This window comes from Alosa alosa, chromosome 17 (genome assembly GCF_017589495.1).
Source record: "Alosa alosa isolate M-15738 ecotype Scorff River chromosome 17, AALO_Geno_1.1, whole genome shotgun sequence".
Lineage (NCBI taxonomy): Eukaryota > Metazoa > Chordata > Actinopteri > Clupeiformes > Clupeidae > Alosa > Alosa alosa.
The window spans coordinates 7,116,285-7,138,905 of NC_063205.1; the positions used below are offsets into that span (position 1 = coordinate 7,116,285).

The 22,621-nt window shown below is 41.1% G+C and overlaps 2 protein-coding genes and 1 long non-coding RNA gene across 3 annotated transcripts in view; 1 reads left to right on the forward strand and 2 right to left on the reverse strand.

The window, feature by feature from the left end:
- Positions 1 to 3,221: 3,221 nt before the first annotated feature.
- On the reverse strand, positions 3,222 to 5,500 carry LOC125310123. The gene is made up of 5 exons (XR_007196241.1): positions 5,267 to 5,500; positions 4,581 to 4,687; positions 4,092 to 4,170; positions 3,407 to 3,475; positions 3,222 to 3,283 (listed from the first exon to the last, which is right to left on the reverse strand). It is a non-coding gene; the product is annotated as an uncharacterized LOC125310123 (long non-coding RNA).
- A 5,998-nt stretch (positions 5,501 to 11,498) lies between these two features.
- LOC125310984 lies at positions 11,499 to 14,537 on the forward strand. The gene is made up of 3 exons (XM_048268784.1): positions 11,499 to 11,934; positions 13,171 to 14,148; positions 14,457 to 14,537. The coding sequence occupies exons 1-3, from the start codon at positions 11,605 to 11,607 to the stop codon at positions 14,535 to 14,537; spliced, it is 1,389 nt and encodes a 462-aa protein (XP_048124741.1). The 5' UTR covers positions 11,499 to 11,604.
- A 5,343-nt stretch (positions 14,538 to 19,880) lies between these two features.
- The window catches only part of selenoo2 (selenoprotein O2), a 34,430-nt gene continuing 31,689 nt past the window's right edge, over positions 19,881 to 22,621 (reverse strand). Inside the window, exons 8-10 of the mRNA XM_048268785.1 lie at positions 20,503 to 20,688; positions 20,212 to 20,377; positions 19,881 to 20,081 (exon numbers count right to left, since the gene is read on the reverse strand). Coding sequence (XP_048124742.1) covers positions 19,881 to 20,081; positions 20,212 to 20,377; positions 20,503 to 20,688 — 553 coding nt within the window. The remainder of the gene's footprint in view (positions 20,082 to 20,211; positions 20,378 to 20,502; positions 20,689 to 22,621) is intronic.

Genomic DNA, 22,621 nt, shown 5'->3' on the forward strand with positions numbered 1-22,621 from the left:
TAAAAATAGCCAACAGGTCGCCTGCAGATCACGCTCTAAAAACACCCTCCATTGTGAAGTTTTCAATAGATATTTAAGTCTAGACCAGAACCATTTTAAGAGTGTATATGGCCATACATCTATAACATTAAATTGATATTGGTGATACCTTACAAATTGTAGCTGCGTTAAATTTTAGCCTTTGGCTCCAAATCCGTTTCACATTCAATCTTTAAAGGGGAACTTGGCAACTATTTCAACGTAATAAACCCGTTTAGAAATTATTTGGATGGTTAAATGACCTGTTCCGGTGAAAATGGTGACTTTCCCCGCTGCGTCTAGCGTCCCCAGGCGGAAAACCAACCTTGCAACATTGAGACTACCGTCCCGGAAAGAGAAGTGAGAAACAAGAAACTCGTTTTAAATCGTGTTTCTTACCTTGTAACATCCACATAGTTCTGCCAAACTTATGCTAACCGTTTGCTAGCTTGTAAACAAATCCATGTGCTTTATCGTTACCTTTTCCCACAGTTTGAAATAGCATAATGCACAATTTCTCCAGCAGAGGGGGAAATCCTGCCAAGTTTCCCTTTAAACAACAACGGAAGCCGAGCGCATACACGCTGCTTGCATTCGACAGCATATAGTCTACACTTTCATATTGTGAACAAATTTCACGGATAAACTGTTAAACTATTGACTGTTAAAGCAACACCAAATAACTTTCCCTCTGCACGCACGCTATTTGTTTATCCAGCAGCGGATTTGCAAATAACGATGTCCACAGACAAGGTAGAATATGTTGCACGATTTATGAAAGTACGATAGTGTTAATTTCGTCAGACGAGACAAGAGGAAATATGTTCGTCAACAACCTTTTTTTTCATGACTAAGACGAGACGATGACGAGACAGCAGTCATGTCCTGAAACACTGACTAAGACTATCTTAAGATGCATTATTGTTGACGAAAAATACAGAGACTAAAATGTTTTGCATGAAATAAAAACTAAGATAAAATCTCCCTTCATGTTCGTCTACAAAATGAGAAGACAGAATATCTAGCTGTTATGTTTTCAAAATATTCGAATGAGTTCATAATGCAACAGCTTTCCTGTAGGCTAGTCTACGTGCTGCTGCTGCAACCCTGTGGCTGCAACACGAAAACTACATGGAACAAGAACACTAGAGATTTCTGCCAGAGTTAGCAAGCTAACTACCTAAGCTTTATGCCACAATGCTACATACCCAGAAGTTGAAGCTTCTCTCATACAAATTAACATCCCCAGAATGTCCATACGAAAATGTTCAGCATGTAATGTCAACTATTCATCTAGTTAGACTGATGATGCAAAGTTTGCTAGCAAGTAAGCTAATATGGAAAGTTAAGCTAGCAGGTTAGCTATGGCTAAGATGGAGAGTCTGTTTGGGGAATGTGTTGTGTTTGTTTGAGCATATAAGCCACCTAGCGGTAGGAGTAAAACATTAATAGTTTGGCCTACAACAGTGTTTCTCAAACTTTTTTCAGTTTCAGGACCACTTAACTAACCCTAGCTAAAAAAAAATTACATCTTACATAGACAGTGTTGCAGAACTGTTTGGATTTACATACAAGTTATATTGCAAACAACTCATCTATATTATATTTTACCACGTCTGCTTTCAAGGACCACTTGGGATAGCTTGCAGACCACCAGTGATCCCCGGACCACACTTTGAGAAACACTGGTCTACGAATATGACAGTGGTCCAGTCAAATCTTTTACTGTCTATGGTCAAATCCCAGCCGAGCTATAACTGTAGCTTGACTTACCTGTGCATGTAAACATACTGACTGACAAAAAATCAGAATGAGTAATTATAACAGACGAGTAGCCCTGTGGACACACAATATTGTTGGAAAATTGAGATGTGTGAAACACTATTTGACTCAAATGGTAATCAGAAATAATTTGTTATAAAAAAAAAGAAAATGTGTTGACTAAAACTGACTAAGACTAAGATACCTTTAGTTTTCTTTTGACTAAAACTACACTAAAATGACGAGACTTTTAGTCGACTAAAACTTGACTAACAAAAATGATATTTGAATGACTAAATATGACAAAGACTAAAAAGGACATTTCGTCACAAGACTAAGACTAAGACTAAATTAAAAATAGGTGATAAAATTAACACTAAAGTACGATGTATTGCGACATCAGATGCAAGTCAAATTTGTAGTTTCTTATGTCTTGAACCATCGAACTACGGACCCGGTACCCGATCTGGCAAACTTACATAGTGCGGTTATAGCCGATAGAGGTCTGCAAAGCGAATGCAGAAGTGCCGTTCACCCTGTTACAAGTTGATGAACCACTGAAACGATTTTGGAAACATTATTTTAAGGTACAAAAAACTCTTTGGTGTTGCTCTAAACCCTGACTTTATTTAGGTGAAGATTAAACACAGTTAGCAGTCATTCCATTTGTCCACGCCGCTATAAGGTTTTACAGTAGAGCTAAAATTTACTCATTAGGCTACTCGTTACTCAATGTGTAAGCTCTCTATCGTTCTTGGCAGATGTAACCGAATATGAATGTGAAAGACTTGCCTTTCAGGGCACGAACGGTCAAAAGCACGAACATTTAGAAATATCCTGGCGTCATTTTACGGACCAGGAGAAGTTTTCCATTAACGTAGCACATTTTAAAAGTGGGCCTATAGCCTGCACAATCTGTGTACACAGAACTTCTTCTCCCCTTACTTCCCCCGAAATACATTAATTCTATTCTATAGTGACACCTTATGACCGTCCCCAGGTATGAACTAGGGGCAGAAATAGACACTCACTTTCGGTTGATAAAACTGGACATAGTCAGTCATCCGCTTCAAAGTCACGCTACTGTAAGGCTAATAATTGCTGTGTCCTCACATTATCGCACGTGACAATTTACTTAAAAAGGTGATTTTCTCCTCTTCTGGCGTAATGTGACAGGAGAACCATGCCAACTTTGGATGCGGTTATCTTAGCGATACTTTTTGCAATACCCTCGATATACATATCGTTGGAAAGCTTAGTCAATGGCCGTTCATGTGAGCACATTAACTTAATTTTGTAAATTTTACCAAAACGACTGGTTTCGCCTTGCAGGGTCACATTTCACAGTGACCCTACACTTCCTGAGCAGTAGTATGTCTGTGTGATATCATACCTTATCGCAACATTGCCTGCAGCAGCACTTGCCTTCTTGCTTACAATTTACCTTAACATAGATCATCCCCCATCGGACTTGCAAAAGCAGGCTGGGACTGCTGGGTGGCACCTAAAAAAAAATAAAACACCATTTGCCATACATCTGGTTATTGTTGATTAAGATAAAAATCATAGAATTAAAAAAATAAGGAAAGGCAAGTCAATCTGGTGTACAAAAATAAATTATAAATACCTTCTGAAGGCACACTTGCCACCATCACCATCTATGTTAATTCTTGATATCAGTTTATTTGTGAGGACTCTGTCAATAAAAGATAGGATTAAACCAAATTATGCATGCTGTACAATAAATTGAGTTGCTGTACAATTTTTTAAATAATGATTATGATCAGTTTGGCAGATATTCACTGCTCACATTACCACCAACACAATGGTAAACGTGGCTAAATTGCAAAATTCAAGACCATTTTAAGTAGCTGCAATATTCATGATTAGTTTCTGTATTAAAGGTTGTATCAGCGATAGCTAGCTCGCTACTCTCTCCCCCTCACTCCCGTACAATTAAAACTCTCCTAAACGCACATCTTGTCAGTTATTGGTTGAAACACTTTATTTTGCCTTTGAGTGTTTGCCAACCCTTGTTGGTAGCAATTGTTTTTGTGTACAGATCTCAGAGCCTAGGCTACAGAGACGCATTTTTTTGGCGGCCTGCTTATGGGGCAGACAGCTAGCAGATCGTTAGGAAAGATTAGATGAATGTGATCATTTATGTTTGGGCCTTTTTTGGGCCTGAAATCGCTGATACAACCTTTAATGCATTACATAGCACATATGTCAAACAAATTAGAGCATGCACAATAACATACCCCATAGCCCTCACCATGGAAAAAAAATATATTCAAAACACAAACACTTACACCGCGTTGAAAGCAGCAGCGATGGCTACTAGACATCATCAAGCAGCAGGTAGTGCCATCAGGACAGACCAACTTTGACCTAGACAGTTGATGGAGCACACATAGCAACAGACACATAAAAACAGGGGATAAACTAAACACAGTTACAGACACAAATACATCCTCAAATACTTTTTTGTTTACTTCTATACTATTTGGTAAAGTTGCAAGCATAGTCTACAATGAAAGTAATGAGCGGTGCAAAATTATGATTTATTTATGTATTTTTGGACAACGTAGGGCTACCGGTAAGTAAAGCGGGAGATGTGTGTTGCTTATACTGTAAGCTGCAAAGCTGTGTGAAACACTAGAAAGGGTGTGTCGCGGTTCTGCCTTTTCACACACCGACACACAGGTTAGTGGATATGAGTATTGCGATTTAGGTTTCAAATTGCATATCGTTACAGCCCTAATGTAATTCTACGTGTATGTGTGTGTGTGTGTCTCTACCTGATGAGTGAACTCTCTTGCGGGCGTCTGTATGGAAGTGGCACACATTTGGAATATTCCAGAATGCACTCAGCATTCTCAGGGAAGCAGTCCTCATAACACACAGTCTGTAAACAGAGGGAACAGAAGGAGACTAAGATTAATAAATTAAAAAACACACAGAACATGAAAAGACCATCACTGAAGCACTGCTACACTCACATGCATGTTAAGTAAACACATGTCTCAGAGCAAGTACCCCCCACACACACACACACACACACACACACACACACACACACACACACACACACCCAAGTTAGCAAGGTAACGTTAACAACTTTCATCTGTGTCTCATGGTAATAGACATGTAAACACACTTTAAATGTAGCAGCTAGCTAAGTTAGCTAGAGCTAACCTACTTGTGCCAGATATTTCATTCAAACTAAAACTCTATTCATAACGACATCTCAGACAGAATTATTGCTAGATATGATATTAACACATCATTCAACACAGATATTCCACATAATGGTGAAGTTAGTTACTGGAAAAGCTAACATTCACAGCTAACATCATAACGTTAGCGATGTTAGCTCATAATAATTCTAACATATTTGGTTAACATTCCATTATGAAAACAATAAAAGCTATATTTCTAATAAATTCCCGTTTTCAATTGACACACAAAGTACTTTAATTCTTACCTTGAATGATAAGGACAGGCAGAGTTTGAACAGCTTACACATGTAATCAGCTGCATGACAGAAAAGTGACAGTTGACGTCACTGGTGGCTGGAGTTGAAATGTCAGTCAGGGGTGGGGGATGGGAATTGCTGTGTGTGCGCATGCGCTTATCAAGAGCGTTAAAAACAATCGTAGCCTATGTGAAAATTATTAACTGTTGCCATTTTAGACTGTTACATTGAAATGGCTACTAAACTGATTGATAGAAGTGTCCAAACAATAGTAACAATAGCCTAGTGGGCTATTATTACTACTATTATGATTATTATGGTTCTCATATGGTGTGACGTCAATTTCAGATCAATTTGACTGATTTAACATTAATCATATTGACCCAAGTTTTATAGTGACTACATGTCCCTGTTGAACCTCTTTACAATCACAAGCAAGCCAGCTTGTAAAGCTAAAATAGTATGAAATTATGCTCAACATGTTGGTCAAAGCCTTGACTAATTCTTGACATCAAATTGACATCAAGGTGCCCGCTGGGTACACTGTAATCCCACATTTTGTTTGAACCTATAAAAAGTTGTATATTGCACACAAATCTCAGAATATCCCACATATTACCAATTTTGAGTGTGCAGAATGGTTTTCATGAATTTGTAGAATCAACTGGGATCTTTCAGTTGTATCAACTTTCTGAGCAACAGGTGGCCCAGGAAAGAAGATTTGATTGGATTCCGCCAAAATGCACTTTTTTTTCCACTCTAAACTTGGGGATTTCCGCTCATCCCACAGGCGACAGAGATAGAAGTCACAGGCGGTTCATGACACAAGAGAGCAAGACACAGACTGTTTAAAATAGGAGCAAGACAGAAAAAAAAAAAAGCCAAGGTATTTACCCCCTTTTGTTTCTTATCTTGTTATCCGATTACCAACATAAGTTTGCTATTAGATAGCCTCCGCTAAGTAGCAGTTTAGCCAGTAACTGTAAATAAGTTAGCATTAGCCATTTTACACTAGCTATTACATAGGCCTGTGTGAGAATGCTAACGTAATCTCGCTAGCTAATATGTAATAACGTTCCGTCTTCTGACGACATGCCAAATTATTATGCAGCAACATTAAAATAAAGAAAGGAACATGAATTGGAAATGCAAATATTAGCATTTAATTGTGAGAAAGAGGGACAAATATTAAAGCATTACAGGCTGAAGCATGGTAGCTGTACTAGAAGCCGAACCGTTTCCTTGTCCTTCGAGGAGTGTCTGTGCACGTTTAGGTCCTTTGGCACGCTTAGGACTCACGTGTCGCGATTTCATTTGGCAGGTCAGTCGCAGCAATCTGCCCCAGCTTTCCCAATTAAGTTACGTTGTCAGCTTTGCGATTTCCTTGAATCTTGCCAAGAAACGGAATATTTCACCCATCTTCGTAGCAGACATCTTCGAGATCACCGAAAGGTCCATTGTCCGTTTAAAGGCTGTGATTTTGAGAGCAGTGTGTACTCAACTTTCAATGCACATAAAAGTAAGCAGCACAGAAATCATAACTGGAGGATGTTTAAATCAGAATTAATAGCTGGTGCTGGTTTAGAACACGAAAGCACAGACAATGATATTTCCCATAATGTTATGGTTGATACAGATAGCTTGGAGGACGTCACTGAAGACACATATGAAGCAGAATCTGACAATTTAGCAGAACATTTGGAGCATAACTTGGCAGCTCTGTTTTTTTTTTAAATGCAAACAGTGCTGCACATACCAGAAAAGTCTGTCCAGGAAGTCATTCAGCAACTCTGTCTGTTAGTTCAGTTGTCCCATCCACTTATATACAAAACAGTGAAAACTGTTCTCCAGAATTATTATCCTGACATTGATGAGTCAGTTGTAAAAGAAGTGGTTGAGGCTGTGACAGAAAGCAACATTGTCACTACCTGCTGTGACAAAGATGGATGTCTTGCGACCATAAAAAGAAGAATTTCCAGTGGTAATGCCTATTGAATATGTAGTGGAGAAAGGCAGCAAAACAGTTGCTTATGTTCCTCTCCTGCAAATGCTTCAAAAATTGCTTGGTAGGCAAGACATTTTACAGAAGGCTATGTCAAAGCCAGCTCATGTCCCAGATGAGTACAATACTTGTAGAGATACAAGGATACAAGGAAGTTTATTGTCACATGCATATAGTTACTGGAAGTAAGAAATGCAGTGAAATTAAATCTGGTGTCAGCCTATTTGTGCATTAATGGGGGGGGGTAAAAAGTGCAGTAGAAGAGGGGTTTAGTAGATTAAGTGGCAAGGGCTGCATAAAAAAGGTGGGGGGAGGATTGGGATTGGGTGGGGGGGCACCAACAAGGAGCACCCAAGAGCAACAGGGGAAAGGAAAAACTCCCTTACCAAGGAAGAAACCTTGGGCAGATCCACGGCTCAAGGGGCTAACCCAACTGCCAGGGGTCTTGGTGTGTGTGTTGGGGGATGACAGGGGAGATGGGATAGTGTGCTGTGTATGTGGGGAGAGGGCAGTGTGCAATATGTGTGTTGGAGAAGCTTCCTCATGAGAATGTGCTGTGTATTGGGGGGGCAGTGTGCTGTAAGTATGTTGGGGATGTGTGTTGGAGAAGCTTCCTGATGAAATAATGTGCTGTGTATGTAGGGGGGGGGGGGGACTTACTATTGCAAGCAGAGTACTGTATGTAATGTATGTGAGTGATGACAGTGAAGATGTGTGTGTGTGGGCAGGAGGGAGTGGAGCAGTGACTGTGTGTGTGTGTGTGTGTGTGTGTGTGTAGTGTGTAGGTGGGTAGGTGGGGGCAGTGTGCTGTAAGTATGTAGAGGATGTGTGTTGGAGAAGATCCTGAAGACAATGTGCTGTGTATGTGGGGGGGGCAGTGTGCAGCAAGTATGTAGAGGAGGCTTACTGTAGCAATCAGTGTGCTGTATGTATGTGAGGTGATGACAGTGATGATGTAAGTGTGTGTGTTTGGGGGTCAGGGACTTACTATTGCAAGCAGAGTACTGTATGTAATGTATGTGAGTGATGACAGTGAAGATGTGTGTGTGGGCCGGAGTGGAGCAGTGACTGTGTGTGTGTGTGTGTGTGGGTAGGTGGGGGCAGTGTGCTGTAAGTATGTAGAGGATGTGTGTTGGAGAAGATCCTGAAGACAATGTGCTGTGTATGTGGGGGGCAGTGTGCAGCAAGTATGTAGAGGAGTGCTGTATGTATGTGAAGTGATGACAGTGATGATGTAAGTGTGTGTGTTGGGGATGGAGGTGGGGTGGGGTGGGGGGGCAGAAAGGCTAGGCAATCAAGGACATGGGTAGATGGAGGAGAAATCAAAAATAATAAATAAAAAGTGTGCAAAAGTTGGAGAAAGTCAGATATGTGTGTGTGTGTGTGTGTGTTTTGACGTGTGATGAAATAAGAAAATAAATAAAAGGTCTGTAGCATAGGGAGAGGGATGTAAAAGTGCTAAAAGTCTTGTAGGTGTGGGGGGGGGGGGTCATGAGTGCAAAGTCAGTATAGTGTGAGTTCAGAGTTGGGAAATGTTTGAGAGTGCTGAGGAGTGAATGTGTGCAAAGTCAGTATAGTGTGAGTTCAGAGTTCGGATGGCCTGGGGATAAAAACTTCTCCTGAGTCTCTCAGTTCTGGCTTTGTGACTACATAGGCGTCTTCTTGATTTCAGCGGTAGGAATAATCCATTGTTAGGATGAGAAGAGTCCTTCAGAATCTTTTGGGCTCTTAGGCGTACTCTTCTGGAATAGATATCTTGTAGAGCAGGGAGTTGAGTTCTTATAGTACGTTCAGCTGAGCGCACTACTCTCTGAGTACTACAATCTCTAACTGTGGAGTTCCCATACCAGGTGATGATGCTACCAGTTAGAACACTCTCAACCGCTGAAGTGTAGAAGGCCTTCATGATGGATGTAGAAACTTTGAATTTCCTTAGCTGGCCTAAGGAAGTAGAGTCGTTGTCTGGACTTCTTCAGAACATATTGAGTGTTAACAGTCCATGTTAAGTCTTCAGTAATGTGGACACCAAGGTATTTAAAACTTGTGACTCTCTCTACAGGTTGCCCGCTGATCATTAGTGGGGTGTAACTGTAGTTCTGCTGCTGCCTTCTGTAATCCACTACCATTTCCTTGGTTTTATTGATATTCAGTGTCAAGCTGTTAGATTGACACCACTGTGCCACCTCATCAACCTGATCCAAGTAGAACTGTTCATTGTTGTTACTAATCAGGCCCAAGATCACTGTGTCATCTGCAAACTTGATGATGGAGGTATGACTACTGTTGGCTTTGCAGTCATGTGTGTAGATGTTGTACAGCAGTGGACTCAAAACACAGCCTTGGGGAGCACCAGTGCTGATCCAGTGACACAGGGTGGTGTTCAGTCCTAAGGCCTTCATCTTTGTGACCAAGGTGAGAGGTACTATCGTGTTGAATGCTGAACTAAAGTCAATGAACAGCATCCTCACATAATTCCCATTCCCTCCTCCAGGTGAGTTAAGGTGGTGTGCATGAGGTTTGAGATGGCATCCTCTGTAGACCTGTTGGCTCTGTAAGCAAATTGGAGGGGGTCGAAGGAGGCAGGGAGGGATGAGCAGATAATGTTTTTCACAAGCTTCTCAAAACACTTCATCACTGTAGGCGTCCAGGGCTACTGGGCGTCATTCAGACATGATGGACTTTGTTTTTTTTTTACTGGAACAATAACAGACTGCTTGAGGCAAGTAGGAACTGTCTCTTGAGCCAATGATGTGTTAAAGATATAAGTGAACACAGGAGCTAACTGAGCAGCGCAGGATTTCAAAACCCTGTTAGAAATTCCATCCGGTCCAGTAGCTTTTCTACAATTTACCCTCCTAAAGGCATTGCTCACATCGACCTCAGAGACACAGAAAGGTGCATCCTCATTTGCTTCACATGCTGCAGCTAGTCCAATATAGTCTGTGTTTTTCATGTCAAAGCGAGCATAAAAAAGCATTAAGTTCATCAGGGAGGGCTTTACTCACATTCATCATAGGAGGGGACTTTCTTTCAAAGCCAGTGATGGTTCGAGTCCTTTCCACACTTTCGTGCTGGATCACCCTCCAAGAAATCAGCTTCAACTCTGTCTCTATAGCGCCGCTTAGCATCTTTAATTGCACTAGCCTACGTAAACTATAAGATGCTGCTTTGTAATCCGTCATATCCCCTGAAATAAGCCCAGCATTATAAGTCATGGTGCGTGTCTTTAATGCCGTTCTCACTTCTCTATCCATCCATGGTTTCTGGTTAGGGAAGCTTCGGATCTTTACAGTTGGGATGATGGAATCAGTTAGCATATTGATGTAACTCAATGATACTTCCGTAAACTCATTGATGTCAGCAGAGTTCGTCTTGAACATCTCCCAGTCAACGTTGCTAAGGGCGTCCTGTAGCCTGGCTTCCGATTGGTCAGTCCAGCTTTGACCTCCTTCGTCACTGGGGGTCCGTCCGACTTCTCTGTTTGTACATAGGCAGTAGGAAAACAGCGGCATGATCTGATTTTCCGAAAGCTGGTAGAGACTTCGCTTTGTAACTGTTCTTGAACTGTGTGTAGCAGTGATCCAGTGTGTTGTCACCACGTGTAGGAAGTGAATGTGTTGAATAAATTCAGGCATGGACCGGTTCAGATGTACTTGATTGAAATCACCGCCACAATAAGCGCAGCTTCAGGGTGCGTGTGTTGTTGTCTATTTAACACTTCTTCACGATTCTGAAACCGCAGCATCTGTGTTGGCTTGTGGAGGAATGTAGACAGCGTTGAATATTACCGAAGTAAACTCACGGGCAGGTAGAAGGGTCGACAGACGATCGCTAGATGTTCTAGATGAGGCGAGCAGGACTTTGAGAGAACGGTGACATTTCTAGGATCACACCACTTGCTGTTCGTCATGATGCAAACACCGCCACCTTTTCGATTTTCCAGATTCCTCAGTCCTGTCAGAGCGAAAGCAGCAGAGAAAAACTCCACCGGAGTGATGGCACTGTCCGAACAAGTTCAGTTAGCCATGTCTCAGTAAAGCATAGAATGTTACAGTCCCTGATGTCTCTTTGAAACTGTATCCTCGCTCTTAGTTCATCCATCTTGTTCACAAGAGACTGGACATTGGCTAGGAGAATGCTAGGCAGTGGAGGCCTATGAGCTCTATTCCGCAATCTGTTACGGGCCCCGGCTCGTTTTCCTCGGTGTTTTTTCCTGATGGCAGATGGCAGGTGCTTCAGAGGAAATGACCTTCTGTGTAGTGATGAGTTTACAATTGCCCTGACCCTGTATATAGATGATTTTGAGGTTGCTAATCCATTAGGGACATCAAGGGGGAAGCATAAGATGTGTGCGATATACTGGACCATTGCGAACATACCAGCAAAATACAGATCGACACTTAATTCAATTCAGCTGGCACTTTTGTGCAATACAACAACAGTTAAAGAGTATGGCTATGACAAAGTACTGTACCCACTCATTTGTGATTTAGTCTCTCTTGAGCAACAAGGTGTTTACATTGAGCACCTTGGTGCATGTGTCAAAGGAACTGTGTTGTTTGTGTCTGCAGATAACTTGGGTGCACACTCTCTTGCAGGCTTTTTTGAGAGCTTCTCAGTGGAAAAATTCTGCAGATTCTGTATGGCATCCAGGACTGACACTCAACTCCAACAGGTACACTCTGGTGCATTTCAAATCAGAGATAAAGATACACATAACGTGCAGGTACAAGAGTCTTTGCATGATCCAACATTGTGGAAAAATACAGGTGTGAAAAGAGCTGGTCCACTCACTGCAAAATTGGAGTATTTCCATGTTATAGGTGGTTATCCTCCTGACCTTTTACATGATGTGTTCGAGGGCATAGTTCCCATAGAGATGTCTCTTTGCATTGCAGACTTGGTGGCAAAGAAGTACTTCACTCTAGATGTACTGAATGCGGCTATCCGATCTTTTCCATACTCATTCACAGACAAAACTGATCGGCCACAACAGATTGGTAAGGGCTTCTCCACCAAGGAAACAATAGGAGGTAATGGCCATGAGAATTGGTGCCTAATTCGACTCCTTCCTCTTCTCATTGGCCATTACATTCCTGAGGGCGATAACACTTGGGAAATACTCATGCTCCTTAAGGACATTGTTGCACTGGTTGTTGCCCAAAGACATACCACCGAGTCATTGTACATCCTTGAATTGAAGGTAGCTGAGCACAGAGAACTTCTGCAGAGCACATTCACAAAATTTAGGCTACCACCCAAACACCACTTCCTAGAGCATTACCCTCAGCTTATTAAGCTGTATGGTCCACTTTGTGAAGTGTGGACAATGCGATTTGAAGGAAAACATAAGTTCTTCAAAAAGGTTATTCGGGATGCTCAGAACTTTAAGAATGGACCAATGACGCTTGCTGTGAGACACCAGAAAGCTGTCAGCTACCAGTTAGACTGCAGTTCCTTTTACAGCCCACAGGTGGCGATGGCTAAAGTTACATCTGTACAGGTTGCTGATTTACCAGAGAACGTTCAGAGAGCGCTTGGTCAAAAACTCCCCAATACAGCTGCAGTTCTTGTTGCATCCTCTGTCTGTATTGATGGAATTGACTACAAAGCAGAGATGGTACTTTCAGCAGGATCATGTTCATGTCTTCCTGAATTTAATCTAATCACTCATGTTATTGCTGTGAACACAGAAATAATGTTTGTATGCAAAATCATGACGGCATGGTACACTGAACACCTTCGGGTCATATGAGCTTTGCAGTGCAGATGTTCCGCTCTTTTGTGTGCTTCAGCTTACAGACCTGAATGATCATTTCCCTCTTTCATCTTATAATGTACAGGGGAGACAAATGGTGACACCGAGACATTTTATTCATTGCTGAATGTTCTTTTTGATTTTTCTCCACAGATGGCCTCCCAAACAATGACTATGCGTGTTATCCTCTGCGACGGGGACATCAGGAAACTCATGCTGGCTTCAAGGCCCAGTTCAGTGGACGATTTGATCACCTGTCTGAAAATCACACTCTCACTTCAGTACAATTTCACTTTACAGTTTAGAGACCCAGAATTTGATAATGAACTTTGCAACCTCACTGATGTGTCTGAACTCCCAGATAAACCAACTGTGAAGATAATTCCTGTGCTTGAATTGGTGGAGATCGCAAGCGAAAATTTGGATGATAGTGTAAGTACAGCCGATACAGTGCTGCTGTCCACGTCATCACAGCAGATGAGAAAGCCATGGCCTGATGAGTTTTCCCTCCCCAAGTTCTCTGTAGATGTAGAATTTAGACTCCGACAAGGGAATTTAAGCTACCTCAAGGATGGAACATACTTGACCGTTTCAAAAGAGTTGAAACACGACATTCTCCACAAGATAGCTGAAACCCTATATGCAAGGTTCAAAGCATACCCCCAAAAAAAGGACCTTAGAGCAGTAGCGAAGGCATTAATTGCAGCTCATCCCTGTCTTCAAGAAACGGCATCGCCAACTGGTTACGATGGATGGATACAGAGCCTAGCGGATAAGATGGGTAACTACAGGTCAAAAATGAGGGCCCTGGGACACGAGGATGTCAAGGTGAATTCTGGTAAACGTGGAAGACACTCTGTTGGTGGGGAGCCACCAAACAAGAGCATCAAGAAACCGAAAAAAGGGGAAGTCAATTTCCTACCCAATTTTCCAGACGGACATGATGCCACGAGCCTTGAAAAGGCCCGACAACTACTGGTGGATGAGATGAAAAAGAAGAACCCAGATGCAGTCTTCATCAATCAGCAGATGGACTTCACGTTGTCTCTTAGAAGAAAGGAGGTTGTGATGGACAAGCCTCCTGTAAGCCAGATGATACAGCGTTGGCCGGCTCTCTTTGTTGAAAATCAGGTAAGGTTTGATTGTCTCTGTTAATGTCTGTAAAAGCCTAATATAATGCGGCCATGTGAAGTTAACATAATGTTACTGTAGCTTTTGATATACATTACCCCCCCACACACACATATTCAATACCCCCATCCCCCAGACGCACACACACACACAGGTACATCCCCCTCCATCATTTCATCACCCCAATTCCTTTTATGTGTACATGACAAAAAACAGAGTAGAGCCCTGTAATATGAAGTGTCAAGTGAACTACATAAATGATTGTTCACAGTGTCTTGATAAACATGATTTATTTCTGTGTGTTTCAGGTCTCCCAGGAATTCAGCAGAGTGGTAGGGAAAAACCTGAAACAGGAATTCTATGAGTCTCTGGATGCCTCTTTGCCCTAAACTGGTTGAAATCATCAGGTCAAAGAGAGGTCTAAAGGGACAACTTCTGGATGGTCTGTTGCGCCAAACAAAGGTTTGTAAGCTGAAGTGATACTACTGATTTTGGTGTATGGATGTCTTGAATGACAGCTGTCTCTAATGTTACTGTGTTGTCTCTGCTTTCACTGCAATCCAGACATCGGACACTGCTGACATCAGATGCCTTGTCCTGAGAGGGCTTCCAATACTCTTTGATGACAACTCAGCTGATTTCTTCAAGACTTGCTTTGTAAGTAGCATCACTGAAGTATAATTCTTCAGTTGTTAGATATATGACTAAGGCCAATAATGCCATGAAGATTTGCTTTAGGTAAGACATTTGTGGTTCATCCTAATGGGACACGAAATTACAATTTATATTATAATATAAAATGTGAAATCAGCATGCCATTCCTTATGTAATCTAGGTTTCATTTCACTTTATAATCTTAAATCAGTACTCAAATATGTTACTGTGTGCTCTGATTTTCCTTTGTACCTATAAGCCCAACATGACCACGAGGGTGGCTGGTCACAATTTTCAACCTGGACCTTTTTGTATTTCCAGTCTGAATATGTATTTGGTAATGCCAATGCACAATGCCCAATTATGATGTAATAACAATGTGTTGTATTTCTAAATAAATATATATATGTGTGTGTGTGTGTGTGTTATGTTTAGGTCACTGATGACGAGGACGTATACAGACACATTGGAATAGGAATCCTCTGCTTCACTGAGGAAGATGTTGCACCACATCCTCTGACTCCATCTTCTGTAGGAATCGTCTTGGAGGGGACTCTTGTGATGGACAATCTGGACATTCCAAATGCCATGTGCCTTCTGTTTGGCCTGACCTATGCACTCCACTTAAATTATCCTAAGTGCATGACCAACACATTCCGTTTCATTCAACAGGTCCTGTTGAGCATTGAGAAGACCGAGCTAAAAGGGAAAGTATTAACACTGACAAATCAGCTGTAAAGTGTGTGTGTGTTGGGGGCAGTTGTATTGTGTACCTAGCTGTGGTATTGTGGGGATGCTAAAAAGGTAAGTATTAACACTGACGAATCAGCTGTAAAGTGTATGTGTGTGGGAGACGGGGAGAGCGCAATTGTATTGTGTACCTAGCTGTTTGCAGGGTGGTATTGTGGGGATGCTAAAAGGGAAAGTATTAACACTGACAAATCAGCTGTAAAGTGTGTGTGTGTGTTGGGGGATGGGGGGCAGTTGTATTGTGTACCTAGCTGTGGTATTGTGGGGATGCTAAAAAGAAAAGTATTAACACTGACACATTTGCTGTAAAGTGTGAGTGTGAGTGTGAGTGAGTGTGTCTGAGTGAATGTGAATGAGATGGGGAGAGAGCAATTGTATTGTGTACCCAGGTTTTTGAAGGGTGGTATTGTGGTGGATGTTAATGTTTATAATAATACCTCAGTGTTTGTGTGTGTACACCTCTTCAGTGTTTGTGTGTGTGCACCTATCCAGTGTTTGAGAGTGGTACTTTTTGACTGCCTTGTTAATGCCCATGTTCATTTTTTGCATAAAGGTGCATTTTGATTATTTGTTACTTTTCATAGTATGCTATGAGCTGTAATATAATTTCTTTGTGGATGTGTGTGGGGTCTGGCCCATTTTGCCTTTTCCCACTTTGGGAAAGGTCTAGATAAGCTGACATGTTTTTTATAGTGTGTTCTTGATATTGCATTGATAATGCAGATGTATTCTACATCTTGTGTGTATGTAGAGTTTATATAGAGCTTATTTCTATTCTCTGTGATTTTGAATAAACTCTTAAGTGTTCTGAATAAAAACTGTTTCTCTTACTTTCATAGCTTAATCAGCTTAAAACACATTTAACTATAAGAAATGTCTAATGAACTTTTAATTAAATTAAAAAGACATTTTATGTTCACTTAACTAAAAGCTCAAGTTAAAATAGTAAGTATTTATAAGTTACATAAACATACATTGAAGGTATTCTTTCATCGCAAGTTTACGTTGTTGTAACATGCAAAACTAGTTTATTGTACTAAAATTCATAAGGCATTACTATTTGGCACATCGTACACTTGACGTAAATTTGTTAGTTTATTGAACAATACATAACATAAAATATTTAGGGCAACGTGTTACCTCGAAAATGTTATGTTTATTGAACGTATTAGGGTTTACAGTGTAGGGTATAGCTTACACTTTATAGGACTAGCCTATACAGGCTGCAACTTCACATGAAAAAAAGTTCACTTCCCCTCAAATAGAAGACACAATTCAAGCAAGTGGTCCACACAAAATGCACCGCACTGGTGCATCTGCCAATTTAAGACCTAAATAAATATAGGCTATTTAATATAGGCTATTTGGTTTGTGAACCACTCCGCTTCAGTCAAGGGCTCGATGGGAGCACGACACAGTCCAAACTGCAGGGTCCCCCTGGGGAATGCAAGGGGCTGAAGGCATTGAGCGCCTTTAAGAAAACTATGTATAAGTCTATGTGAATCAACAGTCAAATCCTCCACTTAGATAGATAGATAGATAGATAGATACTTTATTGATCCCCAAGGGGAAATTAAAAAAAAAAAAAAAAACATTAAACTTTAACATGCTATGCAGAAATGGCAGCCATGTACACAGGACCTATAGGCCTAGCCTACTTTCACAGAGGGGGCCTTACCCTAATCAAGAAAATTCTGTCATAATTTCAATATAGCCTAACAAAGGCAAAGTGTAGGCAAAACTCCTGAAGCTTCACAAATACAGGCTAGGCCTATTTTATATTTTAAATGTTAGACTTCAAAGACCCCACGGAAACCCTGGATATGGTACATTCAATGTAAACCGATAACTCTTGGTTAAATTAACAGATAGCTGGTTAAACAATAATATTTGTTATTTCATTTTCTTAAAGTGAGTGCTGACCAATTAAATTGGTTGTTGAGAAAAAAAAATCCATGAACAAATGAGATTGGTTAATGGATAACCTATGTGTCTTAGTTAAATTAACCAATATTTGCTTAACTAATGATGTTGGTTAATGAATAACTAATGTATTGGTTTAATAATTACCAATATATTTGTTAAATTAACTAATATATGCTTAACCAACGATATTAGTTGTTTTTTTAACCAATCTGTTTTTAGAGTGAACCTGTATCTTAGTGGATAGATTTACAATTGCTAACATAGTGAAATCAGAAAAAGCACTGTTCAAATATCAACTGAGAAACCAGGTAGTGACTTGCATTTGTTGTTTAATTCAGTAAGCAACTAACAGTCATGAAACACCTGCACTGATAGTATTAAGATGAGACAGGACACACCTCCTATTAAGCCACAGCTGTGTGTTGATGGCCTACCTAGACAAACAGTAAGGCACTTAGGATACAGTCTGAAAGCTCACTACTGTATACTGCTGCAGTCACACACAATGCATCCTGTTAAAAACAAACAAACAAAAAACCCTGAAGTTATATAATACAGAGCCCCTAAACGAGGTCAGTTTACTTAAACATACAGAGATCATAAATTGTGTGCAGAATACAGTTTCTATAACTTACTCGTGGGAACATTAAAGTAAATTGTGTGTGCATTAGAAGAATCATTTTCAGCGTACTAAAATGTGGGCACATTATTAAATTGAGCTCACAATGATACATAGAGTGCTCATCTAAAGTAAATTGTATGCACATTACGTTGTGAACTCAATTCACTAAATGGGCACAGATGATAATAAATGATGCACACATTGTAATGAATTCAGAAAATGTGGCTAATCCACATAGTGGATGTCCCCTATAATCAATAAATCATGTCAAACATTTTAAAATGGCAGAAGGCAATCACTTTTCCCTGTGTATTCCCCCTAACAGCAAGCTACAGAAAATATTGAGCCTTTTATCCAGTTCTTAGGGTTTGATTGTGTTGGGTTTGGTAATGGCTATTGTGTGTGTTTTCACAATGACTCACTTCTGCCTTTATGATCAAGGGGATTATGTGTAGACAATAGTTGCACAAGTTGGTCTTTTATGCTGTAATAGTTTGCTCAGCATAGAGTGCTGTATGCTTGCAATAGAGTTGCTCAGTTTGTTCAATTTACTCTGTTTCTTCCCTGCTACGTAGTGCTGTGTGACGTGTCAAAGATTTAACTAATATTGGAATCACTGTGTGGCACCACAGTTAACTACAATGAATGACTGATGTCACACAATAACCCAGTTGTCCAAAGTGGTGCCTCTGTATCCATTGCAGGAGACATAAGCATAATCCCATAATAAAACAGTGGCACCAACAAGTATATGTATTTATGACAAAACAGAAGCAGGCAGAAAATATATGAATATATGGTGTATTTGCATTCAGCATTACAGATTTACATAATGAACAAGTCTCTAGTCCAGAAATCAGTGAGCTTTCTTCAACTTCATTAGTATGAGCATTATTTAAGGTTGTTATTTAGGTCAATTTAGGTCCATACATATTTAAGCTTAACATAAAAAGGTATGTTTTATAGACTTTCCTTGTCATGACAGATGTAGTACTGCAGGCATGATTCAAGTACTATAGTGACCTAGATGTAAACAGTATAATGACACATACCGAAAACTGAGGAACTGACGACGTTGTAAAGTACAGCAATACAAGAGCTAGGAACTTCAGAAAATCAGTAATTCTGATATTGCATGCTGTACCTAGATGATTATGTTTTTGTGTGCGTGTATATAAAAGCTTAAAATCAGAAACACCCTTGTCCATCATGTTCAGACCTGTCACTGTCGACTGGTGGTCTGAGCAGTCATTTTCAACCACAGAAATGCCGAATTTTGTGTACACAAGCAAGAGCACAAAGTTGTATGGTATGTGCACACAGTGGACAGTCACAGGAAATGACCCGTCCACATCACAGTTGTCATCAAACGTATTACAATTCAAATCAAATATTTGGATACAAAGTGCCAGTACACACTTTAAAGTATTCACAGCAATAACACATTTGACATCTCTGCTTCAGATACACAGTCTCTATGCATAATGTGATTACAAGGGTTTCCTGCCAGTTGCCTCTCCTCCCATGATAACCGCAGACTGACTGGAAGAAGGGAAAAGAAAAAAAGATGTTTATGATCTAAACTCTCTTTATTCTTGCTGTTGATAGACTCCCGCCAAGGGAAAAATTCAGTCAAACCATCTATTTCCTAGGGCCCATGGCATATTCACATAGTAACAACTTCCTCAAATGCCTTGACTGAATTCAACCACCAATGTCAGCCTCAACATACAGTGCGCGGACGGGGATACAGTCTACAACCTCAGCACCTTCTCCATGGTCAGCTGGGGTTGGTGACTAGCCTGTCATAGGGGAGGCAACGTGCCACTGAGTCTGGATCCTTCCCGTACGCTCCCGCCGGCTCCACCTGGTCCGCCAACACCACCGCGTCCCCTTGATGAGCTTGCCCAAGCCAGCCAGGATGTTCCACACCAGGCTGTGCGGAGTAAGGCCTCTCAAGAAGCTTCAGAACCCGCTGAACCTACAAGCACCAAATTGTACATATCTTGTTTAAAAAGTCAGAAAAAGACGAAGTCTGGTCTCAGTTCTATATGGTTTTAATAAACTAAAGTGAGTAAAAAACAAGAGTCTAAAGCGGATTAGTATCTGACCTCTGAGAAGTCTCCTTTCTCTGCAGCTTCAATTGCATTCTGGGCAATGTAGTTGCGAAGAATGAACCGTGGGTTGGTGCTGTCCATAGTTTGGATCCTCTTCATGTTTAGTCTCTCCACATTGGGCTTGTCACACTCCTTCTCACACTCACGCGCCAACCTCCTCCTTTCAAGTTCAAAGAGGAAATGCAAAACAAAACATGGCATTCATAACATATCTCTACATCTTTCTCTGTACAATTTTGCTCACAAAAGCCTCCAACGTGCACCAGAGTTTGCATGTCGCCTAACCTGTATCGCTGGATCCACCGGAGCCAGTCGCCCCTCTGCTTGGCCGCCAGATCCTCCTTGTTGGTCTCCAGCAGCTCCTTCAGCCTGCCGAGCTTCCGCAGCTGCTTGGCCACCTCCGGCTTGCTGGCCATGATGCTGAACATGGCTGGGTTAGCCTGGCTCATGGAGAGCATCATCTCCAACTCACTGCACACAGAATGCCGGACAGGGGAGAGGTGGAGAATGACAAAGGATAAGATGAAGTATACAGTGATCTTGTGTCTGAAGTGGTGAGCAGCTGTGTGCATAATGGCAAAGCTACTTCATTTCCATAACCTAGACCATTGGTTCCCAAAGACTAGGTCGCGACCCACGGGTGGGCCGCAGGAGATTTTATTTGGGTCGACAGCACAATTTATGTTGTGTAATAGCCCTAGCTTATACCATTTAGCCAGGAAAGCTAACAGTTTTTTTATTAGGATCTAGTTTGTTAACTACAGTCATGGCCCTCTGTGCAATTTTGCATTTAGAATAGCTTTGAAACTGGGGGGCGAACGCGTTGCAGAGGGGACAGCATGGACATCTCACTCGCAAAATGGAACATTTCTGTGGGGCACCTGCCATTGACCTCGCAGTTGCAAAATGCAAGGGACATGAATCTGCCTTTTTGCACGAACATCCATGGCATTGTGCAAGTAGGCTGATTCATGTCCCTTGCATTTTGCAACTGCGAGGTTAATGGCAGGTGCCCCACAGAACTGTCCACGCTCTGGCACCCCGCCTGTGACGCGTTCGCCCCCCAGTTTCATGAGCTATTCTATATATAAAAATGCACATTGGGAGACAAAACCATGACTGTGGTAGTTAACAAACTACACCCTAATAGAAAACTATTAGCTTTCCTGGTTAAATGGTATCAGTTAGGCCTTTTACACAACATAAGTTGTCTTGGTGACCCAAATAAAAATTTTGCGACCCAGTCTTTGGGAACCAATGGTTTAAGGTCACCAAGTATTATTAGTATTAGTACCAAGTAGTATTGTCCGTAGGAAAAAAATACATAGTTTTCTATTAGGATATAGTTTGTTTACCACAGTCACAGCCCTAGAATAGCCCTGAAACCGTCGCAGAGGGGACAGCGTGCATCTCACTCGCAAAATATAACATTTCTGTGGGGCGCCTGCCATGGACCTTGCAGTTGCAAAATGCAAGGGACATGAATCAGCGCAAACATTAGCGGACAGCTGCTTCCGTTGACCGATTAAAATCTAGTTACCATGCTGTCAACTAAAGCAGACATACGTACTGTATACTGGACATGGCTATTCAATTTGAGCCATAGGCTGTCGATATTTTCGATTGTAGATACACTCTTTAAAGTTAATAGCAACTTCCTCACATTCCTTATTAATTCGGATTTAAAACGCACTACAGTGCATTATATTAGGCTACAATTTAAATGGACATTTTAAACGCTATGATTTCCTCTCGTTTTCCACCTCGTGAACTCTACTAGGATAGCCTACAATAAATGCTATTCTTAAAAAGCCTCTTGTTCCATTCTTACAACATAGCCTGTCACAACATACCGTGACAGGCGTATCTTTTCAGTAGTCATTTCCAACTTTCCACGCTGATGATGCTCAAAATGCAACACAACTGTGCTCAAAGCAGGATAAGAAAAAGCTGAAGTTGTGTGTTTGTACAAAACTTTTTACAGCTTTGAATATTTTAACATTGTTTCATGTGTAATTGAGATTGCAGAATTGTGGGAAACCGAGTCAGTGCATCACCAATCCCTGTAATAGTAGTGGTAGTAGGCGCTATTACGTACAGTGGGCATCGCTTTCAAATGACCACTTCATTCGCGCATTACGCGGCGTGAAGCTGCGTGAAGCTTTAGTACCACTTTCAGCCACTGGGCGTCGCTCTGCCACTGTACATCGCTCTGCCTGCCGTCCCTTACATAATTGCCGAGAGTAATCCCAGCCTACAAATTCAATAACAAAATAAATCATGCATAATTAAACATTACCTCGATTTAGGCTACTTGGGTATGGCTTAAGGCTTGACTACACGAAAATCGAAATCGAAATTCGCTGTCTACATTATTGTCAGTGTTGGGGTTAACGCAACTACG